At 40.6% G+C, this 23,276-nt stretch overlaps 1 protein-coding gene across 5 annotated transcripts; it reads left to right on the top strand.

The window, feature by feature from the left end:
• Positions 1-1,721: 1,721 nt before the first annotated feature.
• tbc1d5 (TBC1 domain family, member 5) lies at positions 1,722-22,821 on the top strand. 5 transcript variants are annotated; one of them, XM_044335691.1, is made up of 23 exons: positions 1,722-1,849; positions 7,584-7,635; positions 8,017-8,135; positions 8,973-9,030; positions 9,203-9,311; positions 9,543-9,632; positions 9,996-10,070; positions 11,111-11,178; positions 11,302-11,404; positions 11,824-11,912; positions 12,071-12,121; positions 12,320-12,389; positions 12,700-12,872; positions 12,965-13,107; positions 13,865-13,971; positions 16,308-16,393; positions 17,292-17,593; positions 17,782-17,844; positions 19,611-19,819; positions 20,000-20,099; positions 20,573-20,652; positions 20,773-21,030; positions 21,465-22,821. In XM_044335691.1, the coding sequence occupies exons 3-23, from the start codon at positions 8,036-8,038 to the stop codon at positions 21,777-21,779; spliced, it is 2,649 nt and encodes an 882-aa protein (XP_044191626.1). In that variant the 5' UTR covers positions 1,722-1,849; positions 7,584-7,635; positions 8,017-8,035; the 3' UTR covers positions 21,780-22,821. The 5 variants fall into 5 exon arrangements, with proteins under 5 accessions (XP_044191626.1, XP_044191624.1, XP_044191625.1 ...); XM_044335689.1 differs by having other exon boundaries at positions 19,997-20,099; XM_044335690.1 differs by having other exon boundaries at positions 1,722-1,909; positions 19,997-20,099.
• Positions 22,822-23,276: the final 455 nt, after the last annotated feature.

The following is a 23,276-nucleotide window of genomic DNA, read 5'->3' as shown; positions in this document are numbered from 1 at the left end:
ATGCTCACCATTAAGCCCAAATAGAGCAATCTTGGCAAAGATCTTAGTCTAGTTTGTGGTATGTGAGACAGCGGATCTTTTCTGCCTGCCTGGTGAGTGGCTATGATGATCAATTATTGGAAATATCACCAACTCCCTGTAGGCCTCTGTATATATTCCAAGAGGTTAAATTTGACAAGGAAGTGCAATTTAATTTTGGCCTACACAATAAAAGATACACATTTTGTCACAGAGACAGATAGGCCCATGTGATGTCATTTTCCAGAAAACTTGGTGGAAATGGTGAAAGAAGATTCAGATTCTTTACTTACATAAGTAAATGTAAAACAGTGTATAACAGCAAAATATTATAAGCCAAATTTGTTTGAAGGGGCACTCCAGCAATTTAGTATTGCACTTCCATAAAGTTGGGGCACTTGCAAGACACAGATAAAAAGAAAAGAATGGTCAACATTGTTCCATCAGAACTTTTGGTTCACATCATGGGTCAATATCCTCCATAGGATACTACGTTTCCCACAATGCTACTTGAAAGCATCTTTCATTAGACCTTCCCCGTCTGGTTGTATACCCATAACTGCATTTCCGTTCACCTGTTTTTTATGCACATTTTCAGTTTACAAATTTAAAAAAAAAAAGCGAAAAAAGAAAAAGCTGAAATATCACAAACAAAAAATGTATACACTTGGCTGAGGTGGAATCGTTGGTGTAGCAATAAAAACAAAATGCAACACAGTGCACTGGAAAGAGACTTAGCGAATATATCATGACATAGACATGAAGCATGTGACTTAAATATCACTGTAAAAGCATTTGGCTGACGCTTTTAATTACATCTACAGTAGAAGCACCCTCTTCTTCTGCAATGGTTTAATGCCACCTGACAGGATAATTTAGCACCACCAACTCTTGATCTTTTTGTGGCCAACTCATAATATTTGCATAACAGCAATGGAAGGAAATGTACATTAATTTGCGTTTATTTTGCGGATTTTCTGGGAATTCAGTGCACATTTGTGCTACGTTTGGATGGAAACTTGACCCCTGTCTTTCAAACTTCATGTCTCCATTTTGCAATATAGGGTTTCTGTTACTAATTTTGGAGTCTCAAAGCCAAAACTGAAATGACTCAAGTCATGTCAATTCAGTAATTTTCCAGACCTGACAAAGCTTCTGCCAGAGCCACAGGAGACATTATACGACTGTTTTCAGACATTGATCAACATGTAAGCAGCATTATAATGTTGAAGCTGGTTGAGGGAGTGCTGATTTTAATTAGTTTACATATTGCTGTAGTTTATAGCCTATAGAACAGTGTATCATGTAAAATTATCAAATGTTTTGAAAAAATCTTAAACTGAAAAATAAATATAACTAATGCAAAAAGTACAGTATATCTGCCTCCTTTTTGTGTGTTTATGTATGTATGTGTGTATTGTACATTATACATTTATACATATTACCTAATTATTTCTGCTATTGATTGCAGACCAAAATTATTTTCAATGTCAAAGTACAGTATAGTTATCACTACTGCCAAAAAGGTTGACTGCACTTTTAAGTTCAACCAAATCTTCATAAAACACAAAAACCGGCCGTACACATATAGAACAATTTTACAATACGGTCTGAATACGCCACTAAAGGCATGTGTAGTCAATGTGGGAGCACTTCATATATACATATATATACGATCTACCTGCAAGCTGCTGCTGCATCGTCAGCCCTCAGCTCTCCGGTCACGTGATCCGTCAGCTGGTCTTCAGCACATCCGCCTGACCCGCTACTGTTTACAAACCACCAACATTTCCGAAACAGCAGAATGTGGAGTCGTGCATGACCGGGACAGGTATCTGAACCACAGTTTATGGATTATCATGTTCCACTACGGACACTTATATTAACCCGTGTGAGTATTTCTCTGCGTGTTTGCAGCAGCTGTGCGTGTCGGAAGTCGGGACAGGCCCGTGCGTCGGCTCGGTTACAACTTGCTAACGTTAACTAATGGCCAGGCTACCGTCACATTAGCTTACCTGCTTTCATGTCCATCTCTGGTCATATTCAGGCAGCTGTGACAGCTATAGCGTGTCGTTGTGAAGTTTATCTGAACAAGTTTAGACTCTTTCAGCGTTGCTTAGCCGACGCACGGTAAAAGCTAGCTGTAGTTTGGCGTCTTGCCCTGCCTGCGTAATAATAATCCCAGCGGCTGCATGGTGCATCATTCACGGTCATTGCGTTTTATGTCAAATTATACACACATTGTCTTGCTTTGGCTGTGAATTATGATATGAAAGATGCAGGGTTTTTTCTCTTTACAGCAGGTTTGCTAGTGTTGTGTGCCTTTAACCTACCATTTTCTCGGGCTGCGCCACCCTGCCTGACAGATTTAGTGATGGGTTCAGGGCAGTGCAGAGGATTGGTGAGAGCTAACATTGCCTGCCTGCACACTTTTAATGCGGTTTCACACTTATCTCCACACGTCCAAGGACCGTTTCAGTGTGAAAATGTGTGCAGGAAGAGTACAGTCTGAATGTTTGCAGGGTATTTTTGGACTAGAGAAAAAAAGCCTCTTGAATTAAGAAAGAAGGCCAGGGGTTGTGTTGTTGACCCTTACTAACTAAAACCCAACCTGTGTATTGTTTTGGGAGACTATAGCCTGGACTGCACGTGACTGCTTTACGGAACAGTGACGGGAAGTAGGTTGTAATTTTTTTTTATACTTGTTCAACTTCACAGGCTGTTCCCACAAACCGCTGACTGCTCCTGGATGTTAAAAAGTTTCTTCTTCCTTATTCTTCTTGCACCATCGCTCTTCCTGTAATGCAGTGGTTCACAACTTTTGTGGCTCAACCTAGGGCTGGGTGATATGGACTGAATCAAATATCACAATATTTTTGACCAAATACCTCATTATTGATATTGTGACAATATTGTAGGGATGAGTATTGGTGTTTTCACAAAATATTCACACAATGAGATTTTTAATAGTCATCAGTAATGTGGATATGATGACTAAGTGGGTAAGTCTGGCAAGTTCAGACAGTTACATCACTTTACTGTAATGCGGCCTTTGAAACCAGGAAAAGACAACACTTTTGCAGTATTGTGATATCCAAAATCTGAGACGATATCTAGTCTCATATCATGATATTGGTATAATTTGGATATATTGCCCAGCCCTAGCTTGACCCCTCAGCACCGGTTGAATATGTCAGAATAACGTCAGCCTAAATGTGTCAGGCCTAGTTTTTAGAAGCACGAAGAGGTTAAATTATCCTTGAATTCACAAGGGGAAAAAAAGCCCATGAGGAAATTAAGGGATTTTTTCCCCCCCCTCCTCTCTTATGCCGCTGATGATCCTGCGACTCCTTTTGAGAGGTTCCTGCTCCAGAGCTCGTATACAGAGAGATATCTGTCAAGTTTCATCTCTAGTCGTGTATTTGGTAATTGAATCAGTCAGGACCCAGCAAGTTCACGGTATTTGCCAAGGTTAAGGTCCCAAGCATGTTCTCAGCCTCTTGCGGAGCATGTGACTGTGAAGGCCCCTGGGCTCTTGCTGTGTGTTGAAGTAGAGGCATGTGAGTTTGTTTAGCTGGGGTGTTTCACTTTGACTAAACTTCAGTCTTCCTCTCCGACTGTAGCTGCCACTGACAGCTCCTCTCATCGCTGTTTGCCGAGCTCTTTGTGAATATTCATCCTCTGAAGAGTCAGTGTACTGTTTCTTTTTCTGAATTTATTTGACATCAGATGACTCTAGCAGTCTTAGAGATGAAATGAGGCCTGAAAAACTTAAAATCTAGACTTATGTTAGAAATGATTGAAAGCAGAGCTGGAAATGAGGCTCCACCCTGTTCGTTTTGATAGGAACTACAGTTGTAAGTCAGTCAGATGTCTCTAAATGGAAATTCTGCAAGCACAGGCAGCACAACGTTTAATACAATTGACTAAGCTGGGTTTAGTTTCAGAATAGTTTAGCCTTTATGCCTTTTAGGCCAATGAGCTCGGAGCAGGCAGAAGCTTTTCTTCGTGTTTTTTTTTCCTTCATGTTAGATCAACATGAACATGGGATGTTTAGCATGTGGTCATCCAGCCAATACACGACCAAAACGTGCCTCAGTGCTTGTGAGAAGAGCTGAAGTGAATTTGAATTTTGCCAAGTTGGCTGTCGTGTTGAGGTGAGCCCCGAGCCCCTTAACTGTCAGCTGATCTGCAGCTCTGAAATATTCTCATGTTACTAAGGAATGTGATGCTGTAGCTTTAATCCAGTGGAAAGTAGAGGAAAGTTTTAGGCTCCAGTCCAGTGATATACGTATGTATGTATGTATATATGGTTCCTTTCAGATTGAGTTTAAAGGGATATGAAAGGGGAAGTGTTATGTACCACAAATTCATAACAATTATTGAAAGAAGAGGCTCAGAGCCTGAATTTTGTGCTTCACACTGCCTAAATTATTAGCGCTGCTTTAGGTGATCATTCTGAACTGAAAAAGAAAATGGTCAAGAAGTGTTAACGTATGTAACAATATATTGTAGTGGCTGCAGTTTGATTTTTTACTTCATGGCTGCTGTTGTCGTAAATCCCAGGAACAGATCTTCTACCTCCGAACAGATGGACGCGGCGTTATTTGTCTGTTGATTTATTTATACATTTCATTATGTATTGATTTGATTATTTCATGAAAGATCCCTGTTTTGAATTATTGAGGTGTCTCCAGGTGCAGCAGGTTGAATTATGCAGAAGCTAATTTGCGTTGATTATTATGTAGTAAAGTTAGGATGTCATTTCACGTACGACTCCGGGAGGAAGTAATGAAGGCAGCAGAAGGCTAAGAGAAGAGTGGCTTCAGGCAACTGTGCCGCTAACACAGCGAGGCCTCAAGTTTTCCTTTTCTGCATCGTCTTTCCTTCACTCACAAAGGCTTGTACAGACACACAAGACATGTGTCCTCAAAAGCATGAGAGATCTGTAAAGGCCTCTTTAAAAAGTTTAGAATGAATTTATTTTTGGAAGGAAGGAAAGGACGAAGTGCTGGATGTGTTTGCGAGCCTGTGAGGGGAAAAATGTGCCTCAAAATATCTTCTGACACTTTGTGACACTTGACGGATTTTAGTGTGATAGTGATGATATGAATTAATATTCTGTGAGAATATTATTATTTTTGTAGTCACTCAGGAGACTTTATGTATCTTTCATGCCAAACTTTTAAAGAAAAACTAAATCAACATGATATAACTGGAGATACCTATTCACAACATTCCTCTGTCTTTCCCTATAGTTGTGGATTCGTTATTTAATGGGATAATGTCCTTTTTATGAGAGAGGGGAGAAAAACCCCACAGACTTAAGGAGAGCATTAGTCTTGGAGGAGAACAGATGTTTCCTAAGAAAACAGGCACATACATTATGCATATAAAATTATTTCTATTTTGATGGCGTGTTGCTGATTTATTGAGCAGTGTTCCATTCACATGGTTAATAGGTTTAAGAGATGCCTTTGTTGTGTTATTTCCACAATTAATAAAGCGAAAGAAAACATAATGCTCTGTGGAAGCGCGCTATTCTGTAGGCCTGTGTATTAGGCTAACCATATTCATAAACGTGGAATAATCCCAAGCCGGATAAAGAATGGAGGCAGAATTGGTTAACCTAGATTGCAGCGTCTCACAGAGAAAGTGAAACTTTTCTCAGAGCTGTGATGGTCTGGCAGAGAGGAGAGGAGCTGGCTCAGGATTTACCTGGAGAGGATGTTCATTTTATGTTGTTTGTTTTTGTTGTGTTTATTTTGTTTTGGGTTCTGGTTCTGATTTTTTTTAAATGAACTTGCTTTGTCTGCTGCTGAACTGGACAATTTGACAACAATAGTTAGGCTGTAAATTCTTTGTACAGTATGTATGTCTGATCTGATTATTAGGGCTACAACGCACAATAATTATTTTTTTAGTAATCTGTTAATGATTTCGTCTAGAGCTGCGACGATGAGTTGATTGACACAAAATTAATAGGAAACTATTTGGATAATCGATTGATTGTTTTGAGCAACTTTTTTTTTTTTTTTTTTTTTAAGAAGAAATGCCAAAATTCTCTGGTTGCAATTTAAATGTGAATATTTTCCAATGTCTTCGTCAGGTCAGCGTCAGTTCAACTGAATATCTTTGGGTTGTGGACTGTTGGTCAGGACAAAACAAGACACTTTAGGTTCCATCTTGGGTTTTGGGAAACAGTGATTGAAATTTTTCACCATTTTTTAACATTGTAATAGACCAAAAATTAATCAATTAGGCCTAATCAAGAAAATTGCAATTTCTCACAGGCTCAAATGGTTTTGTTGAAATTGCTTGTTCTATCCAACCGACAGTCAAAAACACAAGATATGCAAATAATGATAGAAAACAGATACAAGCATTAAAGGCCTACATTGATTGGTAAACAGCTTAAACAATTAACCAATTATCAGTTGTTGCAGATGAATTTTTTAGTTACCTTGGTGCTGTTGGCTAACTTCTGAAATGTTTGTCCTGATTCATTACAGTCTAATTTGGCCTTCTGGACTGGACTGTAAGCTGATTGATTGGTTGAATGTTTGCCTAGATGTCATTGGTTTCTGTAGCTGTTGTCATTATAATCGATTCAGACTACTTCTTGAAAATAACTGCATAAGTAAAGTTAGATCTCAGAAATATTTAGATATTTAGAATTTAGATTTCATGATGATGGTAATTGGATAAGATCAGTTTATTGTCCAGATCTCCTGCACTGCACCCTAAATTCACTGATGATGATGATGATGATGATGATGATGATGACATTTACAGTTTCCTTACCCTTATGTAATTGTTTGTTTATTCATTTTCTCTTGGGGTCATAGATTTTTCTGATTTATGTGATTTTTTTTTTTTTTTTTTTTTTTTTTTTGATTTTTTTTTTTTAAAATGTTTTTCCAATTGCCAACATGCCATTTCTATAATTTGATATTACTTTTTAATTTACTGTAGTAGTGCCTGAACAATTTCAGACTCACAGTTCATACTGTCTTTTGTGTCATGTGAGGACCAGATTGTTGGTATCAAAATATATAATTAATGCATTAATTTGCCTACTTAATGACCTAATTAGCATTACTGCTTATGTTTAATATATCACAGAGAGTATGGCGGGACATCAGGCAGCTCAAGTGCTTCTTGTTAATTTAAGCCATTCTTCACTGACTGTAATCAGTGTCAGTGCTTTTATTTTATGCAGCAAAGTTGTGTTAAATGCAAAAGGTGAATAAACTGTAGCTGTGATCATCACAACGCAAAGAAGTGTAACCAAAGTTGTCAGTTTTGTTTTCTGAAAAGTATTTTTTTTAAATATTTATATCATGTCCTCGTTAGTTATCTCTTGTGATGATGTTGTATAGTGAATTTAATGTCAAAGCTTTATGGTTTACCTTCCATTTCCTTCTTTGTTCCTTTTTCATTAGTGATTAACATGCCTTTAATAACACCAAATCATTTTTTTGGCCCTCTAAAGAGCAGTATTATTTATTTCTCCTTACGCTGAAGGTGTTTTATTTCATTATTGTCCCTTCTTCCTCTTCCAGAAACATCCTTATCTTCTGAGTCTTGGCTGAGGAGAATTACAAGGCTGTGACAGTAAGTAGTGAGATAAAACATTTCAAAGATGTTTATCGTTGGTTAGTTAGTTAGTAGCAGGCAGACTTTACTTTCTGCAGTAGTTATTTTTTGTTCGCACCCCTTCATGGAGAGGGCAGAGGTCACGGTCAGCTAGAGAACAGCTCAGCAGGATAGATGCATGTCAGCACAGTCTCTGATCGAAGGTCAGTGTCCCTGACCCGTTTAAATGTAACCTATTTTGCTTTATCACTGGGTCTTTTGAGAGTTCAAAAGTCATCCATAACGTGACATGTGATACTCAAAGTTTGACTTGTGTTCTTGCTGATCTGCTAGCTGCACTGCTCTGCTAACCTGTGATGGTTATTTTCTTCAGTTTTGTCGTTGTTTTACTCCCTTCAGGTCCGGCTGGGTCGCCGTCATGCAGCACCCCAACTTTGAGACCCGCCACCCGCTCCAGACAGACGAGCAGCAGGAGACGGGCTTCGACCCGCTCAACAATTTCAACAAGAACCGCAGCAGTACGTCAACTCTCGGTCTTAGCTGTCAGATACTAGACTGTCCTGGGACTTGGACGCACACTATATACATATCAGTGCTTCTGTCATGTTGCCCTTAATTGAGTCCTCTTTTGTTTACATGTTAAAGAACCAAGCTCTAGATATTCCTTTAAGTCACTTCATAACCTCCTAATCCCCTTCAAGAGATAACAGAGGCCTGAACAGAGACTCTTACCTGTAGTCGAAGCGTAGAGTAGAAGAGACAGTCACAGTAAGTACAGAAAAAGAGAAAAAGAGAGATAATAAAAAAAAAAAAGAAATTTGGAACTGACTGTGAAGTGTGAGTCACAGACGTGGCTGGCGACGCCCCCGGGCTGAGGGTGTTTTTTATGTTTACGAGTGCGTGTGAGAGATGGAGAAAATGTTGGGGGCTGGCGTGTTGTGGAACTGATGAATATTCATACTGATTGTCCCTGTGGAATGATCTACTCCTGTAATTAATGTTGATAGACAGCTCTCCGACTTGAATGCATGTTCACCTGCAGGACAAATTAGACTTATTACTGGCAATGAAGACAAAGAGGAGTACGATGCTTTACTGTGTGTCGTCACTTTGCCTGCTTCTGGCTCTTTTTATTCTCTCCTACATGGTTAGAAAGAGGCCCCCAGGATTTTTGATGAGTCATTTGGAAGCAGTAAAAAGGCCAGTTCCTTGTTATGGTAGTTGTCAGAGGTTATGTTTTTGTTTATGGCCCTGTGTTTATGAGCTTTAAAAATTATTGATCCCTAGTTTTACTCCTTAGCTGTGATTGTTTACGTCTCCCCCTTGTGGTTGTGTGTGTGTCTGTTTTTTAACAGGAGGATCTCTTGACAGCAGCAGTTACTCACAGTCTCAGTCAACCTTCCTCTCATATAGGTGAGTGTTTGCAGTATTTTCTTGTGTCGGCGTACCGTAAACTCTTGGCCCGACTCAGCTCTCCAACCTCTTGATTCACTGCTGGATGACACATTAGATGGAACGCTGTGCCCAATTTGGGGTGAGAAGCTCATAAATCTCCTCGTCCTCTGCCTCCTCTCCCCATGCGCAGGAAAGAATGGGACGACTTGTTCCTCAACAGTAATTACCTGGCCAGGATCCGGCAGGCAGGCATCAACGGTCGACTGAGGAGCAGCCGCTTTCGGAGCGTATGCTGGAAGGTAACTGCCAAACGGATCAAGCAGTCCTATCGAGTTTGATTAGAGTGGCTTAGGCAATTTCACCGCTTCAGAAAACACCGCAGTTCTGGCAGCTTGAAGGCCTTGTTTTGGTGGTGAATCGGTGTGCGGTTTGGGAACAGCAGCCTAGAGTTTAGTTTTGAAAGTTTTCTGCATATTCATGACTTCTGTTTAGATAGCATGCACTAACCTGTGTGTACTGGGTGTCTGCAGTTGTATTTGGAGGCTCTTCCAGAAGACAAGAGTCAGTGGATCAACAAGACCAAGGAGCTCCGAGCCCAGTATGAGAAGATTAAAGAGACGGTGAGAGCACCTCTCTGTGGCCGTTGTCCTCAGCGTGATGACAGACAGTCAGAAACCCAAAGTTGCAGAGGTTTCTTGTCTTTTTGCAGACATTTCTGCTGCATTAAATAATCCCCTCGGTTATTTTTCCAGATACAGTAGTCAGAATTTTATTAATATTATTCTGAGGAACAAAATCACTGACATTTTATAGAGAACAGATCCTATAACAGCCTATTTTTTGCAGTAGTTGCTTGATAACTCAAGTCACAATATGATCATGCGTTTTTAGCTGTGCAGCCCTTGAGGTATTAACTGTGACCACTGATCTGTGAACGGTCATAATGTACAGCTGTGCGTTTGTTTTTTTTTTTTTTGTCACAGCACATCACGAACCCTCGCAAGGCTGCAGGCCAGCAGGACCTGGTGGTCAACAACCCGCTGTCACAGGATGAGGGGGTGTGTGTGTGTGTGTGTGTGTGTGTGTGTGTGTGTGTGTGTGTGTGTGGTGTTCATTCTCTGTCTGCCAGTCAGTCAGCTGTTTATATTTGCATTTAAAATATGACTCTAATACATTCCCTCCAGACTGTGTTGTTGTAATAATTATAGACTGTTTCAGTGATTCATTGTTGATTCATAAACAGATTGAATTATAAAGCCATTGAATTAGGCATTAATGAGGCATAATTAGAATTAATAAAATATTTAAAAACATCTAGAAACTAATCTTGTTTTTTTTTCTATTAATTTATTTTACACCTCACAACTTGTCTACTACTTTACCACTTACAGTTTCTGATTGGATGATGGTATGTACTCAGAAAACCACACTAATAATAAGACAAAGGTAACAAGAGCTCTTATTGGCCAGCTGGAGAAGTTGGTAACACTTAATTTTATGAGTCCCCAATAATTTTTTTTTATTCGTAGGATGCGCCCTGGGAAGGATTATGTAATGTCTTACTATTTATATAGAAAATAGTGAAATAGTACATTTCCAATTCATTGCAAGTGTAACTTAGAATGTCTTTTAATTATTGCACAGCAGATCAGCTGCAAAACAAGATGCAAAAATAAAAGTTGAAATCAACAGCTGCTTTAGTACCAAAAGCAGCTGCTGGAATTAGTACCAAATTACATAGTTCTTTCAATGAAACTTCCTTGTTACTGTAAGAAATTAGGGACCCAAAAAATTTAGGTAAACTCATGATACACAAAAGTCTGCTGAATTACACCAAAGTGGCTTTTCTCTTACGTAATTAGAATTTCAGTTTTTGGTTTATTGATCAGACAATAACAGAACTGCAAAATGGAGTTGAATATTGTTAAAAAAAAAAAAAAAAAAAAGTTATAGAAAACTAAATTAAAAAGACATTTTGATCCATCTATCTTTGGTTAATGGATTGATTATTTTATTAATTCATTCACTGTTTCTACTTTCTATGGCGCCACAGTCGTCCCTCTGACAACCAATTTGTCATTTGTCCTCTCCTGTCCAGAGCCTGTGGAACAAGTTCTTCCAGGATAAAGAGCTGAAGGGGATGATCAAACAAGATGTGTTGAGAACGTCAGTATCACTATCATACTGTTTGTTCAATTGTTTTATTTTATTGTCTATACTGAACACCCCAAAGCCTTCTGCTGTCGACGTGAAGCTAACTCCTCCTCTCTTTGTTTCCATTCACTTAAGGTTCCCTGAGATTTGTTACTTCCAGGACGAGGATGTGAGGACCAAGCTGACAGACATCCTCTTCTGTTACGCCAGAGAAAATGAACAGTTACTTTATAAACAGGTATAGGCTTTCCTGCAGAACCATAATGTTTATAGTCTAGTCTATACATATGCGTGCGTGCGTGCGTGTGTGCGTGCGTGTGTGTGTGTGTGTGTGTAGGCTTTTCAGTGATCAGTCAGCTCAGACTAAGGAACAAAATGCTTTTGTAACCTAATCATTATCAGTGTCTGTAACAGGTGCCAGTGAATGAATAGACGGCTAGTACAGCAGCTTTTTTGCAAACTCGAAGTGACACATGGCTGGGCAGTGGCTAACAATATCTAAATTAAACCTGTCATCACAGATTAGAAACCTCGTGCATCACTATTAAAGAAAGACTGACCACAAATGAACCATATTCTCTCTCTCTCTCTCTCTCTCTCTCCCCCCCCCTGCCCTCATACACCCCTCTACCTCTGTCTCTTCCCCTCTGTGTGTAGGGGATGCACGAGTTACTGGCTCCCATAGTGTTTGTGCTGCATTGTGACCATCAAGCCTTCCAGCATGCCAGCGAGACAGCCAGCCCCAGGTCAGTTCCTACAGTACTACCTGTGAAACTGTATCTGTCACCCGCTACAGTAGTCGCATTTAACACCTTTTAGATCTGCTTCTGCTTCTCTAGCTGAAATATTTCTGCATTTATTTGGGTACGGATCAGTTTCAGGATTCTCTCTTTTTTTCCCACAGTGAGGAGATGAAGTGTCTGTTAAACCCACTGTACCTTGAGCATGATGCCTAGTGAGTACACTCTTCTTATTGGACAAATAATTAATAACAGTAATGTGCTAGTCCAGAATGAAAAATTTCATTACTTTTCACATAATCTGAAATGGTTTACATGTCTATTTCCATCTCTCAGTGTGTCCCTTCTTTGTTTTCTTGTTTTTTTTGTTTCTTTCTGTCTCCACTCACGCACACACAACCTGCTGTCTATAGTGCATTGTTCTCCCAGCTGATGGACACAGCAGAGCCGTGGTTCTCCAGCTTTGAGAGGGAAGTGAGGAGGGTGAGTTTGATCGGTTTGTGATGACATGAAGAAGACTATACTATAGAATATACTTGGTATGCTGATGTAAGGCTACTGATGTTAGTCCTAGTGTGCAATAAAGAAAAAAGAAAGTAATTATTGAAGACACTTGAAACAACTTGCACATTTTGGCTTGATATGAACTCAGACAATTGTATGATCTGCCAAAAAGAAACAGTGTATTTGTCAGTATTGCTCCTTTTCAACATGTGTGGTAAATGTTTATCATATGGTGCAAACTGATGTTTATATAATGATATGCTAATTACATTATGTTCTCCTACTCCAGGGTAAAGAAGAGATGCTGACCAGCATCCCGTTTGCTCGGCCCCAGGACTCAGGGCCATCTGTTGCCATAGTGACCAAAGTCAACCGCATCCAGGACCAGCTGGTGAAGAAGCACGACGTGGAGCTGCACATGCACCTCAACCGGCTGGAGATCGCCCCACAAATCTATGGCATGTCAGTACACACAGCTTCAGTTCAGCGCTACCGCTCCTTTTCTTGACCCTCACAGTCACCGTGTTTTTGATCGTGTCTTTGTGCCCCTTCAGCCGGTGGGTACGTCTGCTGTTTGGCCGTGAGTTTCCACTCCAGGACCTGCTGGTGGTGTGGGACGCGCTGTTTGCTGACAGCATCACTCTGGACCTGGTGGACTACATCTTTGTGGCCATGCTGCTCTACATCCGAGATGCTCGTACGCTCCATTACTGATATAATCCAATAAAGCCATGTGTTGTCTTTGCAGCATGTGATTTCATGAGACACACTTAACTGGAAGAATGTGATTTACTTCACCTCATTTAATCAGATGGAGTCATATTGCTTTAAATAGAATATAGTAGATCTTGACTACCATGCACACAAGCAAGAAATAGGTTTAAGCTCTAATGTTGGCGAGCATTGCCCCTACTCAAGTGTCTTTTAGTAAGACACTGAATCCCTGCTGTTGTACAGCAGATGCTAAGGAGCCAAATGTACATGAATGTTGCATTTCAGAAAACCTTTCGATCAGTCTACACTTTCAGCTGCTATTCTGTGCACACTTTGAAAGAGAATGTCGTTTTGACACTCTTGATTGTACCCTGGATGAACAGTAATGCAGTTGTGGGTAGGTCTGTTGTCACTGGGATGCTTCTTAGCAGGCGGTATTCTTATGTTTTTCTTCCCCGATTTGTAACTGTTAATATAACCTCATCCAGTCATGTTAAATAAAGTTAGAGTGCACTCTCCAGATTTATTGACAAGGGACGATACAGTAGTGATTGTGGATGTGTGTGGTCCGTCCCATACTGGAGAGGTCCCAGGTTTGATCCTAACAACAGATTAGATCTAAATTTTATAACTAATCAATAGATTGGATTGGTTGATTCAGAAATGTACTATGTTGGAATGGATTCTAAAGTTATTTTAGGGCATCACTAATACTGCATTTGTCCATCTGTCTGTTTCAGTCATTGCGAGTAACTTCCAGACCTGCCTGGGCCTGCTAATGCACTACCCTCCAATAGGAGACATCAATGCTCTGCTGCAGAAGTCTCTTTTTCTCAGAGATCCCAAAGTAAGGAGACAAACACACTTGTATAGTTATTGGCAATTGATTATACAGTACATGGTGATTTTCTTTCTTTCACCCTTTCCCAGAAGGTTTCGATGTTGCTTATCAAGCACTTTCATTACGCCTAACCGGTCACAAGTTAAAATGGGGAAGAGAAAGGGAGAAATGTTCAAACAAATAAATCTTCCTGGAGCTTGAATTCGAGCTGAAGGTGCCCCCTCCTCCTGTATTTATTCAATATAGCAGAGGAGCTACTATGCTAAGAAAATGATTTTCATGTTTTCTGCAGAGGGAGGAGAAGATTTGCAGAAGTATAAGCTAGGTGTATGCACACACAGGCAGGGTCTTGAGTCTGATGAAGAGCAGTAGTGCTCTAAATGTCACCTTGATGCAATAAATTATAGGTGGACATTGGAGCCCTGCAATGTGCAAGCTGTTTTTCCTTTTTTACTCAAGATTTGCAGAAGTGAAACACTCACCCACACACAAATCAGTGGGCTGAAATCCTAGAACAACAGTCATGTAGTGTAGACCAGAACCTTCCGCAGCTTTATTGCTTTGTGAGAAAAGTGGAGTTAAAATTGGCAGCAAATGTTTCAGTTCCTCAGACTCATTGGTTACATTTATGGTTTATGAAGGTATTTACTGTAAATAAACAAGGCACAGGTGCAATAGTAAATAATAAAGAGGAAGTAGTGCAAATCCAGTATACGCATGTTTGATATTTACATATAATGAAATGTATGTAACAGATGATCCTGTGACATTGAAATAGACCTAGAGATCACTTGCAGATCACGCACATTATCTCACACGTAATGCCTCATAAATAGGAGTATAAGAAAGAAAATAACTAATTCTGCAAGATTACTGTAACAAAAAAATGCATTACAGCTTCCTAGAAAAATATTCTGACATGAGTGGGGAAAAAGTGGGATCCTCTGCTCATGTATATCTAGAAGAAACAAGATGAGTTCAGATGTTTATTGAGACCCAGCGGCTTTTCAGTCACAAAAAAATATATCCATTTACCCTCTTGTTTATGAAGTTGTGTCTCCAAGGAGACCGGACCCTATCTTATTATCAATAAGCTTCATTTGAATTCTTGGAAGTGTGATGATTTCATGTCCCTGCAATTGATTACACTCCCTGTTCAGCCATGCGGGCTCTGAGTTAGTGACTAGTATGAAATGTTCACTAGTTTGATGTTGATTGTAAAGGGATGGAAATTTGGCTTTGACATGGTTCACAAGTAAGTGAAGCTTTACTGGATTTTTGATGGAATCGAGCTTTGCATACTGTACCTCTTGCCACAGATTGCATGTACAGTTTTGTTAATTTATTTTCAAAATCCTCACGTCTAATACAAATGTTTTTATCTCATGACCATTGTTTGTTAAGGCATTGAGCCCTCTGTTTCGTGTGCAGATAAGCTTTCAGTACACAAAATCATGAACATGAACACAGTGGAGATGATTATAACTGCCCAGTGTAATAAAGGAAAATCCCACTTCTGAGTCTGAACATGAAAACACTTTAGTTCCTGAAAATGTCACTGCTAAATTGTAGTGGTTACTTCCTACTGCAATGATGTAATCATCATTTGTAATCTTTGAACATTTGACCACTAACTGTAAGACAGTGACAGTGAAAACAAGATGATGTGTCAACACCTTTTGAACTTCTGCAATCTTGGTTAATGTGAATATATACTAAATTTCAAAATAATCTTGCACATTTTTCCTGTCGCTCTCGTGTTTCACTCTCTTCACCTATCACACACACACACGCTCAGTCGGAGACTCTCACGTACTATTCCTCATACACAGAAGGTTCACATATCAGCCACTGACATGTATGTGCACATTTTAATCTAAAATTACCAACTCTTTGACCTGAGCAAGTTACAAGCAATCCTCTGTTCTCCCTCCAAACTCACTGACCCACACACCCAAACACGACGACTCTCCACACTCCTGTCCACTACTCTCCTGGGATGAAAATCCAGGAGGGTGCTGATCCCGAGTGACAGCGTTGGCCCCGGGTGTATGACCGTGTCACACCACGTCCACATCACGGTTACACCTGGGGGGTGACATCATCCTTATTAACAGAGGGGCGAGAGTGCAGAAAACAGGCTTGTATTTCATAAGTACTGACTCAGAAACATCAAGGCACATGTATTTGCTTGTTTACGTAGTCATGCATGCACAGAGACGCAGAACTGCGCAGGTTGATGTGTTTACTCGTACGTTACCTATGTATCACGCACAGCTGTGACTCTTTTCTGACTGATTTTGCTACTATAAAAATGGTTTATTCTGTCTTTCTCCTTGTAGAACAATCCACGACCTGTCAACTACCAGTTTCAACAGAACCTGGATTACTACAAAACAAGGGGAGCTGACCTGATGAACAAGACCCGGTAAAAGACACACACATGGCTATTCTTTAACACACATCCTCTGCAGATTTATAACGTGGCTGTGAAAAGTTAGTTTTGTCCATCACAGAGAACTGAGATCACGGTTAGCTTGGCCTCACTGCAGTTATAACACATTTCAGTATTCATCAGTTTTTATGTTGGGGGAGAAAAAAGTACCAAAATGTTTAAAAAACAATTCCAAAAAACACTCCTGTAGCACAATTCACTTCTTACACTGCTTACAGTGTTTTCAGAGACTTTTGAGATGTGCAGCCCACCACAGAGAACTGAATGGCTTTTATCTTTTATTTCAAACTGATGCAATAGTTGAGTAGTTGAGACTAGTTTTGTTCTCGTTAGTACATTCAAGAACAGAACGCTCTGACATTCAGGATTTGAACATAAAACAACACATTTTTTCCTACATGAGGCAACAAGTTTCACAGTTTTTCTTTTTTTTTATGGTGCTTCATGTTTGCTTGTTGTTTGTCCTCTGAGATTGGTTTACTGACACGAGAGTAGCTCAATGATGTTGCTCTCAAATCTCAGCTGTTGGAGAGTCCTTTAATGCATAGGTTAATATCCCTGCTTATAATGTTGTTAGCATGCAACTATAAGAGAAATAAAGGTGTTGAATTCTTTGCTGTGATGGATTATCTATCTCAAGCAAGTTTTTATGCTCTGGGAAAATAATATGTAAACCAATGGCTGCCTAGCAGGTAGGAAAATAGTCTAAACGTTTAAAGTTTGGTTTGGAAAAGGGGCAGCAGTAACAAAGTATCTATGATTTGTAGTAAAACATGCAAAACAATCATGCTCATGTCCTGTATGTAAGCTTTTTCCCTCAATCTCATTTCAACTCCATCATTAAATCCTTGTTTCCTGCCTTTGTCTCCAGCTCCAGCTCCACTGTAAAAACAGCTCCCCTCAACATCAACAAAGTCTCCAGCAGCCTGCTGAGCTTCGGCAGGAAGCTCATTGCTCCAGCCATGTCGAGCGGGTCCAGCGGCATCTCGCCAATCAACAGCGAGGTACATTCCTCCTCCTCGTCCTCTTCATCCACCTCCCCCGCCTCAGCCCCTGCGCCCACCCTGTCTCACCCACTTGCTGAGCCTCCATCAAGCCAGGCGCCACCGCAGAGCCAGAGCCAGCACTACCGCCTGCTCAAGTCAGAGAGCATGCCTGTCCATCTCAGCAAAGGTGAGCAGCAGGACTCACTACAGACCCAAAGGAAAACTGCTCGAGATTTGTTTCAGGACAGCTAAGTTGTGCATTTTTGTTGGCAGTTATGTAACTGGTGAATTAGCTGCATGTAGATGATGTGAATGTCTGCATCCGCTGGTTGGTGTGGATGTGGCAGCATCAGCTTTGACTCTCCTGTCTGTTAGATGTAGTTTCAGGTGGAGTGTCTCAGGTCTCTCTCCCAGCCCAGACTCACACTGACACACAAGGTAACTGCTACCATGGCAACTGCTTGTGTGACACCCCCCCCCCCCTCCCCTTCCTTTGCGCTTCTGTCACTGTCCTTGCATGTTTAAGTACCAAGTGTGACATTGACTGTTTGGTCATCTGTTTCTGCTGCTTAAACTAATGCTTAAAAGTCGCCATCCAGAATCCTGTTAGAGTATTACAGTAAACAGTAGTGTCCACTGCATGTAATAGTGAATATCGACCAGCAGAGGGAGATCACAGCCAGCCACATCAGTAGCATAAGCATCATGGATGTGTTGTGGCATTTGTTGTCAGCATTGCTTTGAACATGTACTCAAGAGGAAGCTCTCCTGTGTTTGTGCTTTGTTTCTGTATCACTGTGGCTGCTTTTTGTTAATTGTATGTCATGTTTTTTTGCAAGTGTGCTTGTGTTCTTTGCACTGAGAAAACTGCAAAAAAAAAAAAAAAAAAGGATTTCGTCATGTCTGTCTCTAAGGAGCCTGGAATAATTATAGACTTAGAGTTTTTAATTATAATCAGTTAGTAAATAAATAGATACATATAAAAGGCTATTGGAAATAGATTTATTGAAATTGCATTTTTGAATGATGGATTAATGAACATTGGTCACAGAGCAGCAGCAGCTGCAGCTCTGATTGGTCAACACTCTACACATGACTACCACCAACTCATAGCAGGTGGCCAATCAGAGCCCCTGCTGCAGCGTGGTAGGTTGGACTCATTCAAATAAAATTTCAGCTGACACATAAGTTTACATAAAATAACTTTTCACATATAATTAACTTTTTTGTTAATAATCACTTAAATGTATATGAAATTAATCACTTAGTAAATTCTTTTTATAGTATTTTATACTATTACTCAGCAGTATTTCTGTAAGTATTCTAGTGCAGGCTTTATATTCTGGTTCTACCCTTCCTGCTCTAAATATAGATGGTAGATATTTAAAAAAAAAAGCTTAAAGATCCTCTCCACAGTTATTATATTATTATATAGTTTGTAATAATTTGTGTCTCATATAATTTTTCCACAAAAAAGTTTAATGACTTAGTGAAGAATTCTTAAAATTACATCTACTCCTTCCTCCTAATTGAAAATACAGAATATATGAATATGGAAATGTCTTTCATGCTAAAAGTGTAACTTGTTTGCATACTGGCCTACTACTGGCTTCCATACTAGATGTGGTGTCACAAATCATGCTAGAAGGTACATCAGATTTTAGGCAAACTCAGATTTATTGTGAGCACAGAAAAACTTCCCCCTACAGCAGATGAGTACCTAACCAGCCTTCTAGTATCAAACTCTATACATACATAATTCTGCACATTGAAGCTCAAGCATCCAAGTGACATAACATTAAGCAAAACACATTTTGGAGTGGAGCGGGACATCAGCCATGACATCTTTAATATTCAGAGATATATTGTACTTATTTATATGACTGTGCCTCTTCTTAAGCCTTCCTAAACAGCAAAAGTATTGAGCTTGGGGTTTAATTCTCAAACTGGGAAGAAACAGTTTGACAAAAAATTCTCAACACAAGATCCAACTCATTGTTGTTTCCAAAGCGTCCTTACTTACTTATCTCCAGAAACAGCCAGTGAGTTGGATTTTGTGTTGAGAATTGTTTTTGCCAAACGGCAGCATTGTTGTTTCTTAAAAGTACATAAGGGCGCAAGGTCATAGATTTTCAATTATGGTTCACCTTCTTTGTGTGTTAACATTTTGTCTTCTCTCTGGCACCTGTTAATACGTCTTCTAGGCCAAAGCTCCAGGACAGTAAGTTCCTCTCCCAGCACAGAAAGCTTCTCTGGCGGGCGGGGTCACTCCACTGCCTCTCCACCCCTCCCCCCATCCAGAGGGAGTGATGTCAGCACTTCATCCCCGCCTCTCTCCGCCACCAAGAAGGAGTCGTTCTTCAACATCACTCGCTCACGCTCTCACAGCAAGACCATGGGCAAGAAAGAGACGGTGAGCCCTTCAACCTGCTGCCTGTTTCCTGTAGTCTTCATTTCTTTTGCTCCGTCTCTTATTGTCTGCATGTCTTCTCTTTTCCCTCTGTAACCAAGCTTCTTTTTGTTTCCTAGTGCTTTTATTGTCTACCTCTGACATGGTTTTGTTTGTGTGTGTGTGTGTGTGCACTATCAGCAGGAGGAGGACCTCGAGGCTCAGGTATCTTTCCTGCAGGGTCAGATCAACGACTTGGAGGCTATGAGCAAATACTGTGCCAAGATGATGAACACCCACATCTGTAAGTTCAGCTGCCAAAAACGCACACCAGCAACAGATGGTCAAATTGCTACGATCATTTTCAGCCTCTAAAGTAGTAGCCAGTTCAATCGCTACAAATCCTGGACATGATTCTTGTTTTGAAAATGCACTCAGTAGTATGAAACCCATTGTGTTGTTTTGCTTGGATATATTTGACAATGTATTCATTTATTTAGACTGATTATTTCATATTTGTCTACCATGACAGTGCATTTAAAGTAAACATAAGCACACTTACTTTTGCTCCATTAGGGACATTTTTAAAATGTACACTTAGATTTCAAATAAAAGATTAGGGTCTTAAATAAACTGGAGAATGTAGCACCAAGTAGCAAATAGGGAATGATTTTTGGATGCATGGTTCAAAGTTATTTCACTCATTTGTTCAATTTGAGAATTTTTCCCTTTTTAGAGGGATGGATCATTGACTGACTAGTTACTCTGTCTCCATAGGTAAAATCCAGGAAGTGATTCTTCAAGAACACTTGGAGAAAGAGGATGAGGTCCTGGTTTCACTGGCTGGACTCAAGCAGGTTAGTGTGTGAACATATAAGTGAGCCTATATAAATGTTTGTGACACTCTCTTTGCACGGGTCTATTTTTGTGTTTTGTGTGTTTCTGTAACGTCCCTCTGTGGCCCTCGATCCTGTCAGATTAAAGACATCCTGAAGGGGGCGCTGCGCTTCAACCAAAGCCAGCTGGAGGCTGAGGAGAATGAAGAGATCACCATCGCTGACGATCACTACACCTCCACAGCGGCTGCAGAAACTGCCCTGAGTTGCAACAGTCACCACGGTGACCACCAACAGCAAGGTGACAGCAGGCCGAGCCGAGACTCCGACCTCGATGGGAGCGTGAGCACGGATGAGAAAGAAGAGGAGGAGCAGGCCACGACCCCACCTGAGCAACAGGTTAGTAGTCGATGACTTCTGCACTCAGTCAGCAGCTTTAGTGGTATTAACAACAGTATAACACTCAGTTCAGACAGGATTAATTTTCAGTTGTTTTGTTTGATTGTTTGACCTTTATCATCTAGTATTCAATATTTTTAAATCTGATTATTTTCATCCCAACAAATTGTACCCGCCGTCCAAAAAATGATCCAGTGTTTATACCAGAATTGTTCTTTGCAGGATTAGACCACGTGACACTAAAGCTGTCCCACTAGAAATGAATCAAACCCAGGATGATGCTGCATAATGCTACTCCTACATGATCATAATACTTAATGACATGCTTCCTGGAGTCTGAGTTCTGTTGCATTTGAATGCATTGAGAACCTTTGCCAACAGAGGACAAAAATGCTCAAGCCCTTGATTCAGCTAAAATGTAATCTCGTGCACAGGTGGCGTCTTCTCTCGGCTCGGAGGGTAAGAACTGGGACGACTACATCCTCGTATCCCAGGACGGAGACCTGCAGGCAGCCGAGGGAGCAGGAGGAGGAGGAGGAGGTGGTGGAGGAGTAGGAAGGGCTGCAGCCGAGCGCACCCCTCCAATCAGAAGAGGGCGAGGCTTGGTGCGCATGGAGCCTGAGGGCGCGGCAGGGACCTTCCACGACCCCCTGATGGCCGGCACCACCTCGGGCTCCTCCAGCCCAGACGAGGGCTCCACTCACAGCAAGGACTCTGACTTCACCATCGTCAACCCGAACGACCTGTGAACCACCCTCTCTCTCTCTCTCTTCCTCCTCTTCTTATACCTGTATCGTATCCCGTTCGGAGGGTGTGATAAAAGAAAACTGACTCGGGATCAGAAGCGGGGGGGGAGGGGCGGATTTGCAGTTTTTGATGAAGCTGCTATCGGCTAAAAAATTGCACATGTGGACTGTGACACATTGGCTCATTAAAGAGAGCCAACCAGTCACCAAAACCTTGTACTCTGTCTCTTTAACTGTCATCTGTGCCACTTCAGTCCTGTCTGAACTGATGCTGTATACTATCTCATCTACCTAATGCCTGTCTCCCTATTACGTTGGGCCTTCTGTGGGCACCAACCTCCTCACCTGTCACTCATGATGTTTAACTGTAGCGCCCTGATCCACAGAGAGAGGGCGCCATCGAACTTCTTACCCCGTCACTACACCATTACTCGGAAGAGTTGGACCTCAAACTGCAATTTATTTCCAGGGGAGGCCTCTCTCCTCTTGAGCTGACTGTGCTGATTTGGGAATGTGATGCTCGGTTTCTTCTGAATGTGGAGATCTGACCATACGTGTCTACCTGTGTCATGTCTATCTGTGTATGTCCTTACAGGGGAAGCTCTCTTCTCTGATAACTCAAAGGAAAGAAGGATGATTGTCCCTCTGTCAGTTGTCAGGGGCAGCTTTCTCCTCTCCCCATCCTAAACCAGTGCCTCTGACCATTACTCTTAACTCAACCAAACAAAACCTGACTCTGTGATCTTATTCTCTTTTTTTGTTAGCTCTTTTTTTTTTTAAAGAAAATATTTTAACCCTTTCCTGGATAGAAATTATTAAATTATGGAATAAGCCTTTTTTTCCTTTTTTTTTGTTTTTAAAATTCCAGTGTGGACATTTTAATGTGGCAATCGACAGTTTTCATCTCTCACATTACAACTGAGTTGCTCTTGTGTCCTGTGGAAACCATGTAAAGCAGTGCACACAAAGAATGTCCCTCTAGCTGCCCATTCAGCATAATTAACTCTAGACCAATAAAACAACATCGCTCTTGCTATGCAGTGAAGTCATTGTGTTTATTTGGGAAATACTGCCTGGACTTTTTATACGATGATGTACCTTTTAGCGTTTGTTTGCCAAGTCTGGGCTGCACAGTTGAACTACACTCATATTGCAAATTACAGTGTTACAGATAGTGTCACCGTAAAAGAAAATATTGAAGATATTGAGGTTAAAAGTTCATTCTTGACCTTGGAAGCAATTTAGAAAACATTCTTAGCACAACATCCCTTGAGGAGCTGTTCTGGAGCTTTCAATCATATCACATGGTCTTCAGCAGATGGAAGTTTGCCGGCATTTCAAGCCAACATGAATGAGAAGCGCTTAAAGTGCTCAGAAAAAAAAGGAAATTCACACATCTACATTTCCGTGACAACTGAGCAAACTCCATCTGGTGATAAAAATCATGTGATGAGATTTAAAGCAGCAGAACAGATACTAAATCGAAACTGTGGTGAGATT

Source organism: Thunnus albacares, chromosome 19, assembly GCF_914725855.1.
Source record: "Thunnus albacares chromosome 19, fThuAlb1.1, whole genome shotgun sequence".
Lineage (NCBI taxonomy): Eukaryota > Metazoa > Chordata > Actinopteri > Scombriformes > Scombridae > Thunnus > Thunnus albacares.
Note: the sequence above shows the minus strand (reverse complement) of the source record. Positions and strands in the feature narration are given on the sequence as shown.